The sequence below is a fragment of the Triturus cristatus genome, chromosome 11 (assembly GCF_964204655.1).
Source record: "Triturus cristatus chromosome 11, aTriCri1.1, whole genome shotgun sequence".
In the NCBI taxonomy this organism is placed as follows: domain Eukaryota; kingdom Metazoa; phylum Chordata; class Amphibia; order Caudata; family Salamandridae; genus Triturus; species Triturus cristatus.
In genome coordinates this window covers 234,528,465-234,549,425 of record NC_140594.1, presented here as the reverse complement: position 1 = coordinate 234,549,425, position 20,961 = coordinate 234,528,465, and the positions used below count along the sequence as shown (strand labels likewise).

Genomic DNA, 20,961 nt, shown 5'->3' with positions numbered 1-20,961 from the left:
CTCCGAGCACATCTACCCACCTGCTGCAGGTGCTTGTGCTGGGTCATCTTGGTGAGTGCGTAGAAAACTCAACAGTGGCTCCCAAATGTTCTGAGGGCGCGCTAGCGCAGGCATTAGCTCCCAAAACTCTGAGAGTGACAAAACGCTGCATCCCTAAGCCATTCATTCTTATGTAGCCTGCACCTGCGGCCCCAACAGATCACCACACATCTCTTCGCCAGTAACAACATCATAGCCACAAGTATGCTAATTTCTGTAGGGAGGTTTTTGACAAATCCTAGTAGGGCTGTTAGGGGGTGCACTCAATCTTACATTCCAGCATTTCATCCAGTGCATCAAACACACATTCCCAGTAGTGCGCCACCTCCCAGCATTTCCATGCTAGGTGCATGTAGGAGGCCTCAGGTGCTCCACATCAGGCACAGCGCGCCTCCACACTCAGCCCAGCCTTGCATAGCCACTCAGGAGTTCTGTATAGTCATGGAGGAATTGAAAATTAATAAGCCTGAGCCTATAGTTGGGTGACATATCTCTGGATTGTGCACAACAATAGGCCCACACACCCTCTTCGAAGGGGGCTCCAAGGCTCTCCTCCCAATCACGCTGGGCAGAGGGTACACTTATTGGAGAATCGCGCTGCATGCCAGAGTAAAGACGGGTTATAAGTTTGCAGAGAGTGGGATTGGACAAAAATGCCTCCAGGACGTGAAACGTTGGCAGTGCTATCGGGAACTAAGCGAAGTGCACCCGCATGGCGGCCCGAAATTGATAACATGTCTTCCTATCCAGTAGGCCTGTGTGTTCATCTCCCAATGCAGCATCCAGACTAATGAAGAAACTAATGAGGAAACTCACGCCCCATTGTATGTAGCTGGAGCCTACACAGTCGCTAACAGACTCCCGCCTCAACGGTGAAAGGCAGCCATGGGTGCCTGATGAGAGACACCGATGGTGCATATAAAGTGTCCAGGAGCGCCCTGCGATGAAGCAGCTGTCACGCCCAAACCGTGCAGCCATCTTATTCAAAGAGCACCTCACCTGCATCGCTATGACAGTCACTCAAACAGGCACACACAAGATCTTATCATTCTCAGTGTTTAAGGGAGAATATAAACTACTTGGAGGGGCTGTCATCTTCAATCCCCCTGGCTACCATCCTGGCTTTAGCACAAAATTATTATCACAACTTCTCCCGCTCTGCCTAAAACAGAACCAGTTCTTAGTTATAGGTGATTTCAATATCCACTATGAAAACCCCACCAACCCGGGGGTCAAACACCTGGAAAATTACATGGCAATATTGCAACTAACCCTATGGATCACCAAACCAACCCTGTGTATGGACATACATTAGATCTGTTGTTCTCTAATATAAAAAAACATTAATGTGTGAGATTAAATCACTCCCTTGGACTGACCAATCCCTAATCTCTTTCTCCTTCAGCCTATCTGATAAATCATCCAAGGCCAAAACAGTGCAGCAGTCAGGAAAAAGAGCCTGGAATCAAATCACTGTGGAGTCATTCTCCTCACATTTTTCCCACTACTACCCCGCAACTCCTTTGTCTAATTCTGCTCACACACTAGCTGAACACTTACAACAAGAGACTGAGGAAACACTTGATCAGTGCGATCCCAAAATCAATAGTAAATCCACTAATAAAACTTAATCGAAAAAGTGGTACTCATTAGAACTAAGACTAATGAAAAGAAAGTGCCGAACCCAGGAGCATAAGTGGCGACTGTCAAAAGACAGCAAAGACAGACAAAAATATCTAGTTGAATTAAAAAAATTATCACTGCACCCTAAAAAACGCTAAAACGAATTACTACACAAAAAGGATTGAAGATAATGGTAGCTCATCTAAAGAACACTACAAAGTAATCCATGAACTTTGCAAGCCCACCAGTCTGTCCCAAACTATGGCACCCACGACTGAGAACTGTGAGCTACTTAATAATTTCTTTACAGACAAAATGACCAAAATGTACACATCCTTCAACAATCTCCCAGAGGAGGATGATATAGACTGGGAAAATATGGCACCTCATCCCCTAGCTCAGGTCCATCTGGCCACTCTGACACCCTTCTCAGAAGAACAAGTAGCTAAAGCTATGACTGAGGTCATGGCAGGATCGCCACTCGATCCCTACCCACATTTCATCTTTTCCCGACTAGTGCCAGCTCTATGCCCCCATGTCACCAAAGTTTTTAATCAATCCCTAGAGCTAGCCTCCTTTCCAGACATATGGAAGGAAACAGTGATCTTTCCTCTACTAAAGAAATCAGGCCTCGAAATCTACGATCCAGCAAACTATCGACCAATCTCCCAACTACCTTATTTGTCCAAAGTTTTGGAGCGATTTGTCAATAGACAACTTACCACCTACCTGGAAACCAACAACCTATTGGACCTCTCGCAGACTGGCAAATAACAGCACCAAGGCCACCTTACTTGCCGTATCTGATAACATCAGATCCTTAGTTGATCAAGGCAGACCCATAGGTTTGATGCTTTTGGACCTTACAGCCGCTTTCGATACTGTATCTCATAACAACCTACTACGAATCCTCCACGAAAAAGGATTATGTTCAAAAGCCCTGTCATGGTTCGCATCTTTCCTGAAAAATCGTACCCAAAAAATCCAAATGGGTTCTTGCTTCTCCTCCCCAAAAAGCATTAAATATGGAGTTCCACAGGGAGCCTCCCTAAGCCCCACCCTTTTTAACGCATATGTCTCCTCCTTGGCAGACATTAGCAGGAAATGGGGCTTTGATATCTGCTCATACGCCGATGACACACAATTAATGATCCCCCTGGTTGATAGCCCGACCAACATAGATGCTAAGAGCAACCTAATCAACTGCCTCACCGAAATCGCAGGCTGGATGACTGAGCACTGCTAAAACTAAACGCTGCAAAGTCTGAGATTTTGCTCTTCAGAGGAGCACAAGCAATTTGGGATAGCAGCTGGTAGCCCCAAGCACTAGTCACCGCCCGAGAACCCAAGCATGCTGCAAAAAACTTGGGTATTATTTTTGATTATGCCCTATCTATGCAGGATCAGGTACGCACGCTGTGAGGAAAATGTTTCGCCACATTGAAGCTTTTCCCTGGATCCCCTTGAATTGCAGGAAAACAGTGACGCAGGCCCTTTTCCTGAGAGGGCCGGACTATGGAAATGCACTTTATGTTGGCATGGTAGTCCAGAACACTGTCGCTAAACTGATCTGCAATAAAAACAGATACAGCTCAGCTTCTTACTGCATGAAGGAGCTACACTGGCTGCCTGTGCGCCAGAGAGCCAAATTTAAGCTCCTTTGTTACGCACACAGAACTCTACATAAGAAAGGCCCACACATTCTGCAAAATAAAATGAAATTCCACGTTCCATCACGCAGCCTGAGATCGCGCTATCAGGGCCTTGCAACAGTCAAATGTACAACCAAGGTCAGGATGGGTGACCGATCCTTCTCCAAGGCAGCTGCGGTCCTTTGCAACGTCCTCCCACTTGATTTACGCCTGACAGATGACTATCTGCTTTTTAGAAAGAAGCTAAAAACTTTCCAGTTCCCCAGATAATGACCCACATCTCTTCTTACTGCATTGCATTTGGTCCTAGAGCCGTGATGTCCTTTGGGATGAATGTTGCACTCTACAAATACATAAAAAAATTACAAATACTGTGTAAATCCTTGCCCAGGGGTGACCCTGGGGTCGGAATAGCACCATATGCAGCAAGACTGGGTCCGCGTGGTCACTTTCAGGAGCCGTGTGCGCCATAAACGGGGTCTGAGATATCCAATGATATGCAAATTGGGCCTGAGCACAGCAATTGTACAGCTCCATGTCTTGCACACCCAGGCCTCCTTGCTTGAACGGAAGCATCAGAGTCTCCCAGGTCACCCGCGGCTGCCCACCTGCCCAGGCCAAAGAGATCAGGTTGGACCGGATCCGTTTCTTGACTTCCACCGTAAGAGGGAGCGGTAGGTTAGCGAAAGTGCATAGGAACTTGGGCAGTATCACCATCTTGGCAATGGCAATGCAGCCAGCCAAGGAAAGAGGAAGTGCCCTCCAGCAAGGTAAGCAGCTTTCAAGCCACTCCATAAGCCTGCCGTAGTTATATTGCCACAGCTTCTCATGATCCCTACTGATCCATATGTCCACGTATTTCACTGGGGAGTCCTCCCACTTTAGTGGAAATTCTAACTGAAACAGGTCCGCGGCAGCGGTAAGCACGAAAATCGTAGATTTCCCTCAGTTTATGGTGATGCCCGAAAGGCCGCCAAATCTAATGATTTCACGTATATGGGTGTTGGACATAAAGGGTTACATTGTCCGCATACATGGATTCAAGGATCACCTGGGGTGTAAGATCAAGACCTCTTCGTGCATGAAACTGTCTTAGCCGGGCCGCCAGAGGCTCCATCCCGATGGTGAAGAGGAGGGGTGAAAGTGGACACCCCTGTCTAGTGCCACGAGCTACCCTGTCCGGGGGGTAGACAACTCTGTTTATCTGTAATCTGGCAGTGGGAGCGGTGTCAAGTAAAGCGATTTGTTTAAGAAACGCTGGACTCAAGCCAATGCGAATGAGCAGCAAAAATAGATAAGGCCATTCAAGCATAACAAATGCCTTGGTTGCGTCCAAAAAGACAGCAACCACAGGGAGGGTAAAGTCCACCTCCTGCATCACAGCAAAGAGGGTGTGGATGTTGTGAGCCGTGCTTCTGCCCGGAACAAAGCCACATTGATCTGGCCTGAGTATTGTGGGGAGCAAGGGGAGCAGGCGCGAGGCCAGTAGCTCTGCAAGTATTTTATTATCAATATTAATCATTGATAGTGGCCTATAAGAGTTGCAAATTAGTGGATCCTTATCTGGCTTGAGAATGGTCATTATGAGTGCCTCGTGAAGGGATGGAGGGAGAACGCCCTGTTCCAGCGAGTCCTCATACATGTTGAGGAGATGGGGCACGAGGAGTAGCACAAATTTCTTGTAAAAGGCAGTGGTGAGCCCATCCAACCCTGGTGCTTTGTCTCTGGGTAGAGCCCGAATGACTCCGATCACCTCCTCTTTTTAGAAAACGGTTCTGAAAATACTTACGGTGGGCATCGCTTAGCCAGACCATTTCAATCGAGTCTAAGAAGGGGAGTGAATTAGCGGGTACCTCTGGCTGGCGAGCAGCATATAATGAAGAGTAAAATGTAAGCCTTCCGGTCTAAACTGCCTCTTGCCCCACCATGGTCTTTTCCTCACCCATCTTCAACTCACTGATGTAACCATTTTCCCATGGCTTTTTTAACAGGCCAGCAAGAGTTTTACCGTCTACGTCGCCCTCGCTGTATTGACGGGTGCCCATCTCTCTCCCTAAATAGTATGTTTCTCTTTGGGCCGCCTCCTAAAATTCTGCTATCTTCGCCTTGATCTGCCCAAGAGTTGAGAGTCGGCTGGACTGAAAGTAGTCCAACTCAAGTATGTGTATCTCGTTTTCAAGTCGCTGCAAGTCATTTCTCAATGTGCACAGAACTCCAGCCTGTTTGGCTATACACTGGCCCCTAATAACAGACTTAAAAGCCTCCCAGAGCATGGCGGGGAGTCTACAGAGCCGACATTTATTTTGAAATACTCCACTATGGCAGCCTAAATGTCTTCCCAGAATACCTGATCATGCAGGGCATCAGCTTGAAGCCTCCAATTGTAGTTCCTACTGGCCACAGCCGGTAGTGCGAATTCCAACAGTACTGGGGCATGAACCGAAAGGGTGCGAGCAAGGTGAGCACTATGTCTGACCTAGGTGTCTGCGTCATGGGAAATGAGCCAGTAATCGATTCTGGACCACATAGGGCCTGCAGAGGAGACGCAGGTTCCCTCTCGCCTATTCCGATGTTGACGACGCCAAACGCCAATCAAGCCATAGTCTTCCATGAGCAGCTTGCGGATGAGGCCGGCGCGAATCGCCCGATCCATGATTTTCAGGGTTTAGGGTCACATTAAAGTCTCCTCCCCAAAATACTGCACCAGGACCTAAGGATTCATCTAGCCACCATAATCACATAGCGCCCCTGAGGATCGCAGAGCGCAGTGCGCATATGCCATGGGATTCCCTTTCTGAAGATTATGGAGGTGCCCCATGCGTAATTGGAGTACCCTGCTATAAATGTTTCGCCCATCCACCCCGCTCGCAAGCGCAAACAATTTTCCCTTGTCAGGTGTAGCTCTTGCAGAAAGCATATGTCCGCCCCATATCTGTTTGGCAGCGCTGCCACCAGGCGCACCTTTCTACCATCATTCAGGCCCCGCATATTCCAAGTGATTGCCTTTAGGGTGTGTGCACCTTTGGAACTGTCATCCATCCCAGCACTTCCTCACATCCATGAACGGCAAGAGAGGGGCAAAATCCATTAGCTGGCGGCTGGAGACCAGAGAGGAGGGGGGAGGCGGGAGGGGGGAAAGGAAAGCGAGGAAAAAAAGAGCATCGCAACCCAGGTAACTTACCCACCACCCTAACAGCCCACCCCCCACCCACTCCAGCCACCCAACTTGACTGGAAAGCATCCATCCAACCGCAGCAAGGCCATTGAGCGCCAACAAGTTGCACAATGGGACTCATCCCAGGGAGCTTGTCGTTTCCCAGCCTCAAAATGCTGGGTGGCTGGACAATGGCACCCATAAGGGTCATATGGCCGAGCAGGCGGGTGACCAACGTGGCACTTGTCCATCTCAATTGTTCATTATGTGACAGTGTCCGAGAGACATCCAGCAGAGTCCAGTCCATTCGATCGCAGGAGAACATCCCGGTTCAGCGAACTCTGTGAAACTGCTGTCTTTTATTCAATCATTCTCGTTGAGCAGGTCCTCTTCTATCTGGTCTCTGTCCATGAAGGCAGTCAGTTTTGTACGTTTGAGGCTACGACGAAACGGTAGTGAGCTTGGGTCCATAAATTAGGATGTTTTGCCGGAGTGGAAGAGTCTCAATTTAAGAGTAAGGAGTATTTAATGTCCTGTTGCTGCAGCATTCTTTTTACCGGCATGAATTCACGGCAGGCAGCCTGAACAGATAGGGCAAAATCCTGGAAGAAAGAAACAGCATTACCCTGGTATCTAGTGTCTTGTAGGTCCCGGGCCTTGAGCAGCTCCGTGTCTCGATCCCTATAGTTCAAGAGCCTCACGATGATAGGTCGGGCCGGAGCACCCAGGGGAGGTCTCGGGCCGAGGGATCTATAGGCTTGTTCCACGACGCACACTGACGAGAGATCATCACCAAAGAGACACTGAAGCATGTCTTCAATGTAATTCTCCATGCGAATCATCATGGTAGTTTGAGGGATTCCAAGGATGTGTAAATTATTGCGCCGGGACCTGGCTTCCAAGTTTTCATTTTTGTTCCTGATGATCTCCAGCACCTTTATCACAAGCCATCGCACCTTCATCCTCCAGCGCAGAGGTCTGCTGCTCGACCTCGACAATGAGTTCATCGAAACTTGTCACCTTGTCCTTAAGTCCATCTAGCCAGTCTGACATTGAGTCAATTTTTAAGTCAACTCCTGCCAGGAAGTGTTTCAGGTCTGCAAACATGGCACGGATACTTGCCTCAGTGGTCGATGCAGCAGCCATGCTCGTGTCAGCCTGCTCCTCCATTGGAGGGGTGCCTCCCCTGGTAGTTTTTCGCTGTTCAAATGAGAGCTTCGGATGTTTCGTATCCACCTTGCCCATGGCGCACTTCCCTATTTTGTCACCGGGGTTGGTCATTCCCTGAAAGGGTCAGTCGGGTCGGATGTAGTTGGGACACCGCAAGGGCAAACTCAGGGCCTCCGTGCCGTGGGGGCGCAGGCTTTTCTGCATCATGGAATCCATAGAGGGTATGACCTATCCTGCACTGGTGGCCCCCAGCCTTGTTATTCCACGCGCTGAGTCAGTGCCACTATCGATGCTAACCGAGACACCAAGCTTCCAGTGTGGACACACACCATGTTGTCAAATGTAGTCCTCTGATAATTGGCCCGGCTCCTCAGGGTCAGTGCAGTGTGCATCAGGGGGGTCAAGGGCTCACTGCTCCTCTGGGGGAGCTAGGGCCCGACCAAGGAGCTGCTCTTCACGCCCACAGGCACCACAAGTGGCAATTTCTCCAGTCCGAGTGGTGGGGGCTGCCCTGTCTCGGTGTTCCAACCAGCGGAGCTAAATCAAGGGCCTATGTTCTCACGCCCGGCAGTGTAACCCACCAGGGAGCTGCTCCGGAAGGTCTGCACAGTCCCACCACAGGGCCACATCACTAGGCCACAGAGGCACTGCCTCGCCGCCCCAGTGCATGGCTTAGTTAGTCTATAGGGTCCCCAACATATAACACTGTGTGCCCTTCTAATCACCGTGCTAAAGGCTCCGAAGCCGTGTTGGAGTTCAGCACCCGTTGTCTGCGCTCTGTCGGTCGGCCAGCCCCTCATGGAACTACCATCTGGTACCTGCGGCCTCGTGCTGGCGTGTCTTGCTGGGTCTCAGGGCCGACCTGCCACCCCATGCCGGTAATTAGCGGAGGGCATCCATTGAGGTCCCGCACCACACCACTCCGTACGCTCCAGCCAGTGTTGTCCCTATAGTTCGTGCCTGGGGCTCATGGGCGGCACCATGTTCTCAGTCCCTCTCCGTCTTCACACCTGCTGCACTCCGCCGGGGCTCCGCTTCTCCGCGGCCAGGCCAGGGGGAGTCACTCTGACCCAGGAGGGCCCGCACGGGGGCCTCTCTTCAACCTTGAGTCGCAGTCCCACAGGCGAGCGGCACCCCACGGGGCACCACCCAGTAGCAACCACCGCACCCCACTGGGTGACCTTCCAGCCAACGGCTCGCTACCTGGGCTTGTTCGGCCTCCCACAGATCTGGACTCCACCAGGGACCCCAAGCATGTGTCACCAGGGCCTGAAGCGAGGTTTCTGCACAGCCAGTCCGGACCAGCGGCAGGTTCCACTCGCCTACTCTGGGGCCCCAAACATCACGGCCGCTGCCCCGCGCCAGTGAGGTCACAGCAAACCTTTGGGCTGGATCTCACTGGGGCCGGCACCGCTACAGCAGCCCTCAGGCGGGGGCCGCCATTTTCACGCTGTGCAAAGCACTGGCCTCTCCTCTCCGGAGACGCAGCACGCAGCCCCCAAATTTCACCTCAGACAGCAACAGCAGCTTTCCAGGTACATCCTCGCTCAGTATCAGGCCGTGATGGGCGTCCAGGCTGCAGGATTTCTGGCGGATTATCTGTCCAGCCTGCAGAGTCCTTAAATTGTATGCATTGTCGACCAGCTTCCAAATCTGTATACATGTGCTGTTTTATCAAGATTTTTATGGTTGGTTATTACTCGGAGGAAGCTGTTGTCGTGGGAGTAGAACACTGTTGGTTCTTTCCAATTTGTATTTGCATTTGTTTTTTAACAATTTTATTGGCCTTTTATTTTGCATACTGTATATTTGTTTTATTGTGTATTCTTTTATGATTCACGCTGTGATATCAAATAAAGCTTATTCGAATTGAATTGAATCTGTCAATAAACATTTGACTTACTCTATGGTTGTAACCAGATATACCTCTGAGCGGAACCTCCAGGACCATTGAAAGCTACAACTGGATTTGGCAGTCTATTTCTCTGTTTGAGACCCCTTATACTTGAAAGCTGCTGCATTCAGATGAATAAGGGATTTCACAGGAATCTTCCTATCTGTGGTAGATTTGCAGAAAAACTGCCAGTAATCAGTGGACTAGAGGCAGTTGTGTGGTGCAAAAATGGTTCAGTGTGATCCTCCAATGGAATAAACATTGAAGTATTTCTCTAAGTGCATAGTATCACTGGAGATGTCTCCTGAAGATGTCAGAAAGATTGGTAAATGGAAAACGACTTATAGTGATTTAAAATAAATTCAAACCAAGAGCCTTATTTTGATTTGGGAAATAGCTGAAAATTCAGACTGACGAACATGGTTTAGAGGCAACCTACGGAAATGTCTTTTATTACTTGTTACACCAAGTGCAAAATGTCATAGTTTGAGCAAGAGCTTGCACAAGTTGTATCCAAACTTCTGGATCATAAACTAAATTTGCGGCACCCAGGTTTATTCTAAGCCTGGGCGAAGCACTACGCTACGCTCGCGTAGTTTGCGAAGTTCGCGCTACTTCGCACTACGCGAACTGCACGTAGCACAGTGCGAACACGCGTAGCGTAGTGTTGCGTAGTGCTGCGGTCATTTTTTGCTTGCTCGCGGTCCTCAACGTCAAGTTGGCGACCGCGAGCAAGCAAGATGACATCCCGGCGAGACTTTTTCCTTGTTCGCGATCAGCAACAACAAGTTGGCGATCGCGAGCATGGAAAATAAACCTCCCGGCGAGATTCCCAATGCGAGGAGGTCAGGTTTCTCATTGCAAAGGGTTGCGTATGCTCGCGACCGCTCGCGATGAGAAACTACCAGTTCGCCTTGAGAAAGCTGCCGCTCGAGTAAAAATCTACTCGAGCAGCAGAAAACTACAGCTCGCACTGTGCAAGATGCCATTTTCAATGATTGCACAGTGCCGGTTGCTTGTCCGCACTGTGCAATCATTGAAAACAACATCTTGCACAGTGCGAACATGTTACTACGCAGTTCGCGAAGTGCTACGCGTAGCTCGCGTAGTGCGAACTTCACTTTGCGTAGCTTCGCGAAGTGCTACTTCGCGAACTACGCCCACCCTTAGTTTATTCTAGTCAGTGGTTTGAAGTTTCATTTTGACAATGCCTTATGCTATTAGTACACAACTCTAGGTACCACAATTGAAACTGTCTTCTAGGTTAGCCCCACTGGAGATTTTATTTCAATTTGTGCTCAATGTCCCTCATAGCAAATTGTCGAAAAACATGACTCTATTCATGCATTATTAAAACAAGGACTTCAGAAGTTCTCTAATGGGTGATTCTTACCTCACACTGGAGTACAAACTGTTTCCCTCCTTTGATTCGCAGCAAAATACACTTCTTGTCTTTTATCTGTGTTTCTTCCACTGACACAATCTGTTCCATGGTCAAAAGGTTTTGCTGCATCATGAAAATAGAAGAAAAATTATACACAAATAGCATAATTTGCTTTGAGAGAATCATAAAAGAAACGTCTAGGCATTTAACAAAGAAAACTGAGGATATCTTTGGCTACGTAGGTATGGGTGGGGTAGAAATACAACTACAGGTGTTATGTCTAACAATAAAATCACACTGTTAAAATGAGATGTCAATCTGGATGATTTTCTTTGTATGAAATGGATTTTTTGAAAATCCCACATGATCCTGCTTACCTGAAACCAGGTATTTATTTACATTTAACAATGTGTACTAAATTGTGATCACCAAATGGTCAGGCAAGGTAGATGACCAAATTAAAAAGAGACAACTGTCCAATACTGAATTGTTAGGTATTCTTTACCAACACACAATGAATATTGATTAGAATGTAGTGCTACAGGGTGGATGGAGTGCCGTAAAGTATTCCATGTTTTGGAGAATGTACTGCATTTAGTTGGCTGGCATCAGTGGGTTATGGGGATATACTAATGGCATACTGTGAGCTATACTATTGTCAAGAGAGAAACTTTTCTGATGTACCTATGTCAAAGATCAAAACCCAAAGTTGAAAAGATATGTTTAGTTCCACTTGAATTACTTATTCTGCTAACTTTATTATTAGCATTTCCATATTGGTTTCAGTTCCAAAACTATATTCTATTCAAGCTCACAGAGGAGAAAATGAATCGAAATCAAATATTTGCAGTACATTCAGTTAAGCTGTGATTTAAATAAATATCTAGGATAATAAAACATTGGCAGTGTTTTTAGAGCACCATAAACTACATCAGAAATCCACATTTAAAAACACATTTATGGAATAGTCTTTTCTGTGCACTTGATTCAAATATTTATTAGGCAATCTTTTTTTGCCAACAGGGAATAATTCAGTATTTATGAGAACTTAATGTAAAACAAATGTTTCATCAAAATCATATCTGGAATATATTAACACTCTTTACGTTTACCTCAATATTCTAAGGCATCTTTGAATTGAACCATGTTATTTAATAGGGACAGACCATTTATGATATCAAAAGGAATTTTAAAACGTCTGTTGAGAAACTTTTAATGGACGCTGGCCAAATTTGGTATTACCATGGGCTTTGTTTTTAATCTAAACAGTATAAAAAATTCCTCAATTAGGACTCCCCAAGTTATTCAATAACATTTTAATGTAGGCAGCAGTACCTCTTAAATCACAACGGGACTATTTTTCGTTAGTCCCCCTGGGCGAGGTTTAAAAAAACTAAGAATTAAGTCTAGAATGCATGTCTTACACTTCAGTTTTGTGTGGCCTCACACCTTCTCACTGATTAACATAATTGATGTGAGAATATGATCATTTGTAACTATTTTTGGCATGCATATGTGTTCCACAACAGTATGCGTCCAGAGTTTACTCAATATAGTATCTTTTATTGAAGAATTAGGAAAATAATGAAATTCGCACAATATATTTTGAGTTATCTGTGTCTCTTCATGGAAAATATTTTTCCATTATAGGTCTCTCTTTCTACACCCAGCCCTGTGAAATGTGGTTAACTGATGCATATTTCTCCACTTTCAACACCACGTAGCACAGGTTAATTTTGGTTAAACTCAAAGTGCAGATAAGTGTGGGAAATGAACTGCAAACATTTTTTAATACCTTCAAAGTTATGGCTGTTTCACCTTATTTCCCCCCAACTATTTACCTCTTCTCTGCCACACCACAGGAAACGCCTACTTGAATACATTTATACATCAATATGTAACATATACATATAGATATTCCGCATACATGTAGATGATTTACACTTCTGCAAATAGTGCATAGGGTTTCTATATGACCAGTAGATGACATAAATGTTAATATACATTAGGCCAAGTGATGGGTCAATGGTTTTCATGAAATTATGCACCTATATTTGATGTTGATGCACTGATGAGTCATTTTACTTTATTAGAGCAAGTCATTGGCAATTAAATGAAAGCGGGCCTAATTGTTCAATATAGTAATATAGCAGTTGTATCTTGTCTGTCAAGTGTGTTAGTAAATAATATAAGATTTCTTCAAAAGCGACCGCAACAAATTTAATTTTTAAGTTGTAAATTACATACAAAATGACATCCCAAAATCTTCATGACAATGCTACTATCACACAGCGTTTTGAGGTGACTGCTGTAATTACTTCACTTTAACCTTACCAGTTTATGTTTTTTTTTAGAAATATGCCAGGACTCCTAAATGAAAAAGAATATAATCATAAACTACGCTGTTTTTTCAATTGCAAAAGAGTGACTGTTTCTAGTACACATTTTAATGCTGCATTACTACCAAAACATAATGAGACAAACAAAACAACAAATACATTGCAATTACTTTAATAGTATAAGATACATGAGGGGAATAACATTGTTTAAACACGCTAACTGATTCACATTAGTTAAAAGTTATATACCACACAGAGCTGCTTGCCCCTCCTTTATTTTCAATCCAAACCAAAATTGAACTAAATGCAGTGTGTGAAAGCTTCATAACCATCAAACCAATGGCCTTATGTCTTGATTTTCTTTTTAAAAAACTGAATGTATAAAAAACGACTGTTGTACAAAAACATTTACTGTTGAATATAAATCATTCATTCATAAACTTTATTTCGGCCACGAAGGCCATAAAAGCGACAATACAATACAACAATACCAAATCAAAGAGCAGAACACATTTTGAGCACCAAGATAGAATAGAATAGTCAAATTGGAATATTCAAGTAATTAACAATTGGTGGAAAATTTCCTACGCTGCAACCATGCAGCATTTAGAAAACGTGAAACTGCAAAAACAATTGGGGGATGGGTGTCATATTTTAACCCCTTCCATGCCCATGACGGAACGGTTCCGTCATGAGCATCGGTTGCGCTGTGCTCATGACGGAACCGTTCCGTCATGGCCCCGCCCGCGCTCGAACCCTTCAGCACCGCGGGGGAATTCCCGCCGCGCTGAAGGGGTTAAAACTCGCAGGGCGTTAACACAGTCTCTAAAGCCAAGATTTCTGCAAATAGGCTTTACCCAGCATTTCCTATGGGTAAGGTACGTTGGGCAAAAAAAGAACACATGGTTTTCGTCCTCCAATTTGTGACCACATGCTGGACATGAAATGTTTTTGTTAGTGTCCCATCTGGAAGTAAAAGACCTAATGTGTAGGGTGCCCATTCTAAATTGGACATATAACTTCCTAGCAGCAGGGGGAAAGATCAAATCCAGAAATAGCTCCCTCTCGTAGTTCGGTTTAATCAGAAGGAACTGGGCAGTCAGCCTACCTACATTTGGGTTCATGTGCAAGCGTGATAAATGGAAGTGTCTAAACTGTTCAGCCAAATTAGTTTTTGATACAGCTAGACAAGAGCTTTCAGGAGTATCCCAGAGTTCCCGAAAGCCAATCTTGGCACAAGTATCCCTCACATCGATTAACCAGGGGATATTCATGTGTTTGATTGTGGGCCAGAGCCCCAGAAATTCATCTCTGTAGGTTTCCAGGTCCGGGTTGGACCAAAGTCTCTTCCAATAGTGGAGGGGCCGCACGGCCACCACCTCTTCAATGGGGAGCAGGCCCAGATCGAGCCTAATAGGGACCAGCGGGGAACTAGAGGGTAAATTTAACAAATTCCTTATGAATGAGTTTTCGACCCTTGATAGACTGTCGATTTTGGAGTGACCCCATAGTTCCGCTCCGTAGATTGACGCAGCTCTGGCCTGGGTTTTAAAAATTTCTACCACTGGTGCAGCTGGTTTGGAAGCAAAACCTTTGGACAATCTAGCCATACCTCCTGTGGTTTGAGTCAGCTTGAGGGTGGAATTAACAACCTGACCTCTCCATCCCAGATCTTCTTGTAGTGTGATCCCCAAGTAGCCAAACGTTTTCACCCGTTCGAGGGGGATACCATTCAGTACTGGGTTGGGGCGAGTGTGTTTAGGAGGGTTAAGAATCATAAATTTCATTTTGGCTAAGTTGATCTCAAGGCCCCTATCGTTACAGAAGTCTACAAAGCCATCTAGGATACGCTGGATTCCCATAGGGGTGCGTGACAACAACAAGGTGTCGTCAGCAAACACTAGGGCTGGTACCTTGCCCGAGGCAAGCCTAGGGACATCAGTATCTTTTATAGCTAAAAGGTGTTTTATAAGCCCATTGATGTATAGGCAAAACAACGTGGGCATTAGCACACATCCTTGTCGGACTCCTCGATTGACAGGGAAGCGTTCAGAAAGTTCGCCATACTTTCCACATCTTACCTGAGCAAAATTGCCCTTGTGAAGGCTCTTCAAAACATCTAAGAGATAGGTGGGTACATTAAGCATCTGCAGGACTGCCCAGAGCTTTTCTCTTGGGACCAGATCAAATGCTGATCTTAAATCAACAAAGATGAGGTAGAGGCTGCCACCCTCCACACTCACTGACTTCCAGTATATAAGCTGGAGACGAAAGATCTGGTCAAGGGTTGAAATACCCTTCCTGAAGCCAGCCTGTAAAGTGCTTAACACATTATTTTCTTCTTCCCAGGCCTGTAGTCTGTTCAAGATTATACGCCCGAATAGCTTTTGGGTTGTATCAATTAAGCTTATCGGGCGGTAATTCGAAGGCTGTAAAGGACAGCCTTTTTTGTGGATTGGCACTATCTCAGCACCTCGCCAGGTTACCGGTGGTTCTGCGCCAAGTAGGATGGAATTAAACAGGACACAAAGATATGGTACCCATATCATGGGTTCAGACCTAAAAAGGTCACCTGGGATTTTGTCCAGGCCCGGCGCTTTGTTAGGTATAAGCATGAAGATGGCATTTTCAACCTCTTTGATCTTAATAGTTGGGATGAACTCAGCACGACAAGCTGTATTAGGGGGAGAATCAGTCAATGAGGGTGAATTACAATTCGCTGTGGAATATAAACCCCCAAAGTGCCCTTCCCATGCTGCAGGAGCTATATTGGAACCAGTAATGGTATTAGGATCTTTCTTGCCATTGCCAACAATGGCCCAAAAGGTCCTAAAATCCTTGTTCTGCAACGCTATTCTTAGCTCCTCCCACCTATCATCTTCCCAAGACTTCCTTGCCCTATAGATCAGTTGTTTGTACTGGACTCGAAGTAGTTTAGTCCTGGATTTGTTCTTGAATTTGATTGCCAAGATCAGTTCAACTTTTAGTTTCCTACACTCGGGAGTATACCAAGATTGTTTATTGGCCATATGGGCCTTAAAGGTCTCTGGCAGAGAGAAAACGTCTAGAAGTTGCATGGATAGCTGAGTATGAATATTAACAGGACTAGATCAACTCTCAATGGAAGAGGAATTTAGTACAACTCCGGCCATTTCATTAAGACAGGGCAGTGCCAATCTGTATGTTTCTGCCAGTTTCTCAGGGCACACAAGGATGCTTGACCATCTAATTCTACGTCTGTTATTGTGCAGAATTAGGGGTTGGAGAGATGGAAGCACCGCAGTGCCATTAGTTATAAAACCCCAGCTGGCTGATTTTAATTTCATGGTGAGAGCGTTATGGTCGCTATCATCGCGGGCGACCACCCTGAAATCTAGCACCTTGTCCCAGGATTTTATATCGATCAGGATATAATCCAAAATTGACAATTGCCCAGTTCTATTAAAGGTAGTTTGTCCGGGCTGATCAGATTTAAATCTGCCATTTCAAGCCCTCAGGGATAAGGAAAGGGTAAGAGAAAAAATTTGTAACACTAGTGGGGTCCAGGCTTTGACCATAGGAATCATAGGCTCGGGGATGTTCGAATGTGTATCTTCCGCCACAGGCTCATTTTGAACTGACAGACTGAGTGGCTCATATTGACAGTTAAAATCGCCACCTACTATGACAGAATATTCGGAATCTAAAGTCAGAATGAAATCATTCAGAGCTGTAATGACCTTAGATTCTCTTCCGCCTGGGGAGGGTCTTGAGTAGACATTCAGAAGAACTAGGTGTTTATTCCCGGGCAGGTCTAATAGAACACATAAGATATCATCACAGTCCGTTTGGAGTTGCCTGGCTGTAGCACCCAGGTGAATTGCAACCCAGGTGCTAAGACCTCCAGAATGTCTCCCCCTACCACTGGATAAAGCAAAGATATCAAAAGAGGCAAACCCCTCCCGTTGATAATTTTCCGTGGCCCAGGTCTCTTGCAATAGACAGATATCGAAGGTGTCCATAAAATTACCCCACTCTTCGCAGATCTGTTTGTTCTTTAGACCCGCTACGTTCCAAGAAATAAAGTTGATATCGATCTTGGGCTCTCGTTTGGTGGAAAGGTCAGTGAGAAGGGTATTTTCCTGGTCCAGATTTACCCGGCCGTATTCATGTACCAACCCCCCCGGCAATGGCAGTACGGGAAGATCTTCCAAAGGTGTAATAGAACATTCTGTAGAACTGACTACCTTAGGGTTAGATGTAAGCACGGGGGGAGAAGACTCAGGCCAGAGATGATTAACCCCCCTAGCTACCTTGAAGTTGTTTGGCCCTTTCTGGGCCCCAGTCAAGATGGTAGAAACACCGGGGTCCAAACGTCAATCCACCAGATCTAGAACACTATAGTTGTTGAAGTGGTGGAAGGTTTCAAGAGCAGGTAGACAAAATTGAGTGTCAGCTTGGGTTTCATTGAGACGATGGGAAGAGAAACCCACCTGGACCCTACCTGAACCAGCCGCCCAGCCCCTCCCGGGAGCTTCACAGCCTAATAGAGGTGGACCCGGGTAGAAATAGGTGAGTGGAAGGGCTTTGATGGATGTTTCAGAGCAGCCGGAGGTGCGTGACTGTGTATTACAAATATGACTGACTGTTCTAGGGTTTCTGAAATTAATTACAACGCAGTCTCCCTGCACATCTTTAAGGCTATGACCCACCCAATCTAGCCGTCTTGCGAAAAGAATTTCGCTCCTACATCCATTGGGAAGGGGTTTATGACGATTCAGCCAATGGATGCACTTATTCTTAAGCTTACTAAAATCCTCCTTTATACCCTTGTCCACCACATAGGGAACTGATTCAGGGGGGAGGTCCAAACAAGTTAGCTTATGTGTTACATGTGGAGCATTGTTGATGCTCAAATCAGCAGGTGGATTTGTGGTGGCAAAATTACCCCTACTCGGAGCGTTCTCAGTTACAGTTAGTAGGGCTGGGCCGTCAAATGCTGTTTGGGCAGTAGTTCCTGGCCTATCACACTGCAGGGTAGAATGAACTACAGCTTCAAGCCTCGGGTTAGGTGGTTTGAGTGCAGAGACGGTTGGTCCAGCTGGGTTTTTAGCAGAAAGAAAAGAGTTGGTATTAATGCCCTCCCGCATATTAGGCTCAATAACCCCCAAGGCATCAGCGAACCGTAGTTCAAAAGCGGATAGCTTTTTTTCAATTAAATCAAGTCTATTACACATTGGTAGGCATGTTGCAGTAAGTAGCTGCTCCAGCTTAGTCCAAAATTCTCCTCCAAGTTCCGTACCCAAATCACACTCAGTACTTTGTGTCACCAGATTGACAGATTCGGTATTGACTGCACAATCTAGAGCTCCAAATTTAGGCCGCTTGGAATATTTCGGTCTTTTGTTAGGCAGGACTGTGCCACTCCGCTTTCGTCTAGCAGTCTGCTTTGTCAAGGTAGCATTAGTTGCTTCCGAGCGGATCGGTAGGCCAGATCTGGTTATCCCCACAGAGGTTGCAGGGAGGGTAGGCGCTTGATCAGTGGGCTCCTCACACTAGACAGAGCTGTTGGTGTTGTGAATCAAGGCTGAAGATGTAAATAGGCTGTCATGGGAATTTACAATTTGCGCTTGGCTGGCAGTGCAATGATTAGTTGGTGACTGCACTGTAGCAATATTCCCCAATGAGGACCGTTTGGTAAACACTTGGTCCAAAGAGAGCCTTTTTTCAGTTAACTCGATTTCCCTCTGTAAGACAGAGGCGGCCCTGATGATGAAGTTGTCCAGTGTACCAACAACTCCTGACCCAGTAAGGGACATCCTCCCCTTCCCCACACCTCCAGTTGCCATGGCCAAAACCCCAGCGATGATGCCAAACAAAATAAACAGTATATCTAGGGGCCCGACAGACCAGTGTTTCAAAAACAATGCAGGCAACCAATGACAGCAGGAAACAAATGTGTATCCACTTACCCCTAGGGCCAAGAATTGGGCCCCGTCCCGTCCTCAACCGTGCTCGGACGAGCTCAGACGAGCCCGCCCTTTGCCCGGGCTGCTCCCCGCACGCGTCCCGCTTACGCGATTGAAGGCCTCGCTTCATATAGTGGGAGTAGGAGGGGCCGGGAAGAGTGACCAGGTGCGCTGGGCTGATTTCATGGCTACGCACCCTGGACCTCGCAGTCCCAGCAGATAAAACAGGCTCCGAATGAAATAGCGCTACAGAAAGTCTCCCGGTAGCTTCTCCATGCAGAATAAATGAAGCAAATTAAAACAACACCAAAGTCCGCGCCTGCGAGCGGCTCCCGCGAAGCGGGGGCCGCGAGGCGTTTTGTAGCAGGGCAATGGGAGGAGGGGCCGGGAAGAGTGACCAGGTGCGCTGGGCTGATTTTGTGGCTACGCACCCTGGACCTCGCAGTCCCAGCAGATAAAACAGGCTCCGAATGAAATAGCGCTACAGAAAGTCTCCCGGTAGCTTCTCCATGCAGAATAAATGAAGCAAATTAAAACAACACCAAAGTCCGCGCCTGCGAGCGGCACTGTCGAATATACATGCAGCCACAGAATAAAATATGATTCAGTGCTAAAGGAATAGAATGGCAAGTTAGGATTAGAAAAGTAGTAAGTGTTATAAATTGCTATTAGAAGTTTGTAATTATTTTTTTTATAATTTATTTTGCACCATCGCTTTAAAATTGTTGGTGCACAATATAACCTCAAGATTAATATTATATGAAATGCAAACAATGACATCACTTGTTACCACACTGTGTATCCACAACTAGCCTGCACAGTAACACATTATTTAGAACCTAATCACAGTGGATAAGGAGCACAAATTATTTTTATCTACACATTTGTTAATGACAACCTTTATGTGTACCACATGTATATTTGGGTTACAGTTTATACATAAAAGATGCAATAAACCATAGCCCCGTTATATACTAAACATTGATAGAGAAATAGAGTAGGAAAGAGTAATACAGAGAGAGAAGTGTGGGAAAGAGAGAGAGAGGGATAGAGAAAGAGAGAGAGAGAGAGAAAGACTGACAGACTGTCTATAGTACACAACAAGTAATTGTATATAATGGTCTCATAATGTCAGTGAGGAATTTTGTAACTACATGAAATTGGAATGCCAGATGATTTGTAAATCTCATGACAACACCAACATTGCATTCTTATGCTATATGTTACATGTTATGGCATTGTATAACATACAAAATGTATTTTCGATCAGACACATACTTAATGAAAATAGTAGATGTAAAACTGTAACATGCTGTTTTTCAATTAGAGTAAAAACCAAAAACTTACATTATAAAATGCTATTATCGCATACAATCATCATCTAAATTACATGATGAAATAGGAATGTTCTCCCCAAAAAGGTTTGTTTCACAGTTCATCTTCTAACAGGTATTTTCCATTTAGAACCTTCACATAAACATAGTTCACAGTCTAATATTGAACTCTCAGGTCCTCTTTATTTCCACAAATATTCTTACTCGCCAAAAACACAGCTTTCATCAGATGCTACATTAGTGCCATTCAGCACTTTCAAATGTCATTTCAGTTCTTTTTGGACACATTCTTAAACCATGTATGTTTTCTCATTTTCGTTTTTAGCAAACAAAACTATGCATGCAGTTGTTTAACTTTTAGAGATATTTATTCTTAGTGTTGAGCAAACTACCTGAGGATCTGCTGCCAAACTCTGAACAAAGC

At 45.6% G+C, this 20,961-nt stretch overlaps 1 protein-coding gene across 1 annotated transcript in view; it reads right to left on the bottom strand.

The window, feature by feature from the left end:
- GRK3 (G protein-coupled receptor kinase 3) overlaps nt 1-20,961 on the bottom strand; it is a 1,147,860-nt gene that overhangs the window by 7,424 nt on the left and 1,119,475 nt on the right. The window contains exon 20 of the mRNA XM_085636358.1: nt 10,926-11,039. Coding sequence (XP_085492484.1) covers nt 10,926-11,039 — 114 coding nt within the window. The remainder of the gene's footprint in view (nt 1-10,925; nt 11,040-20,961) is intronic.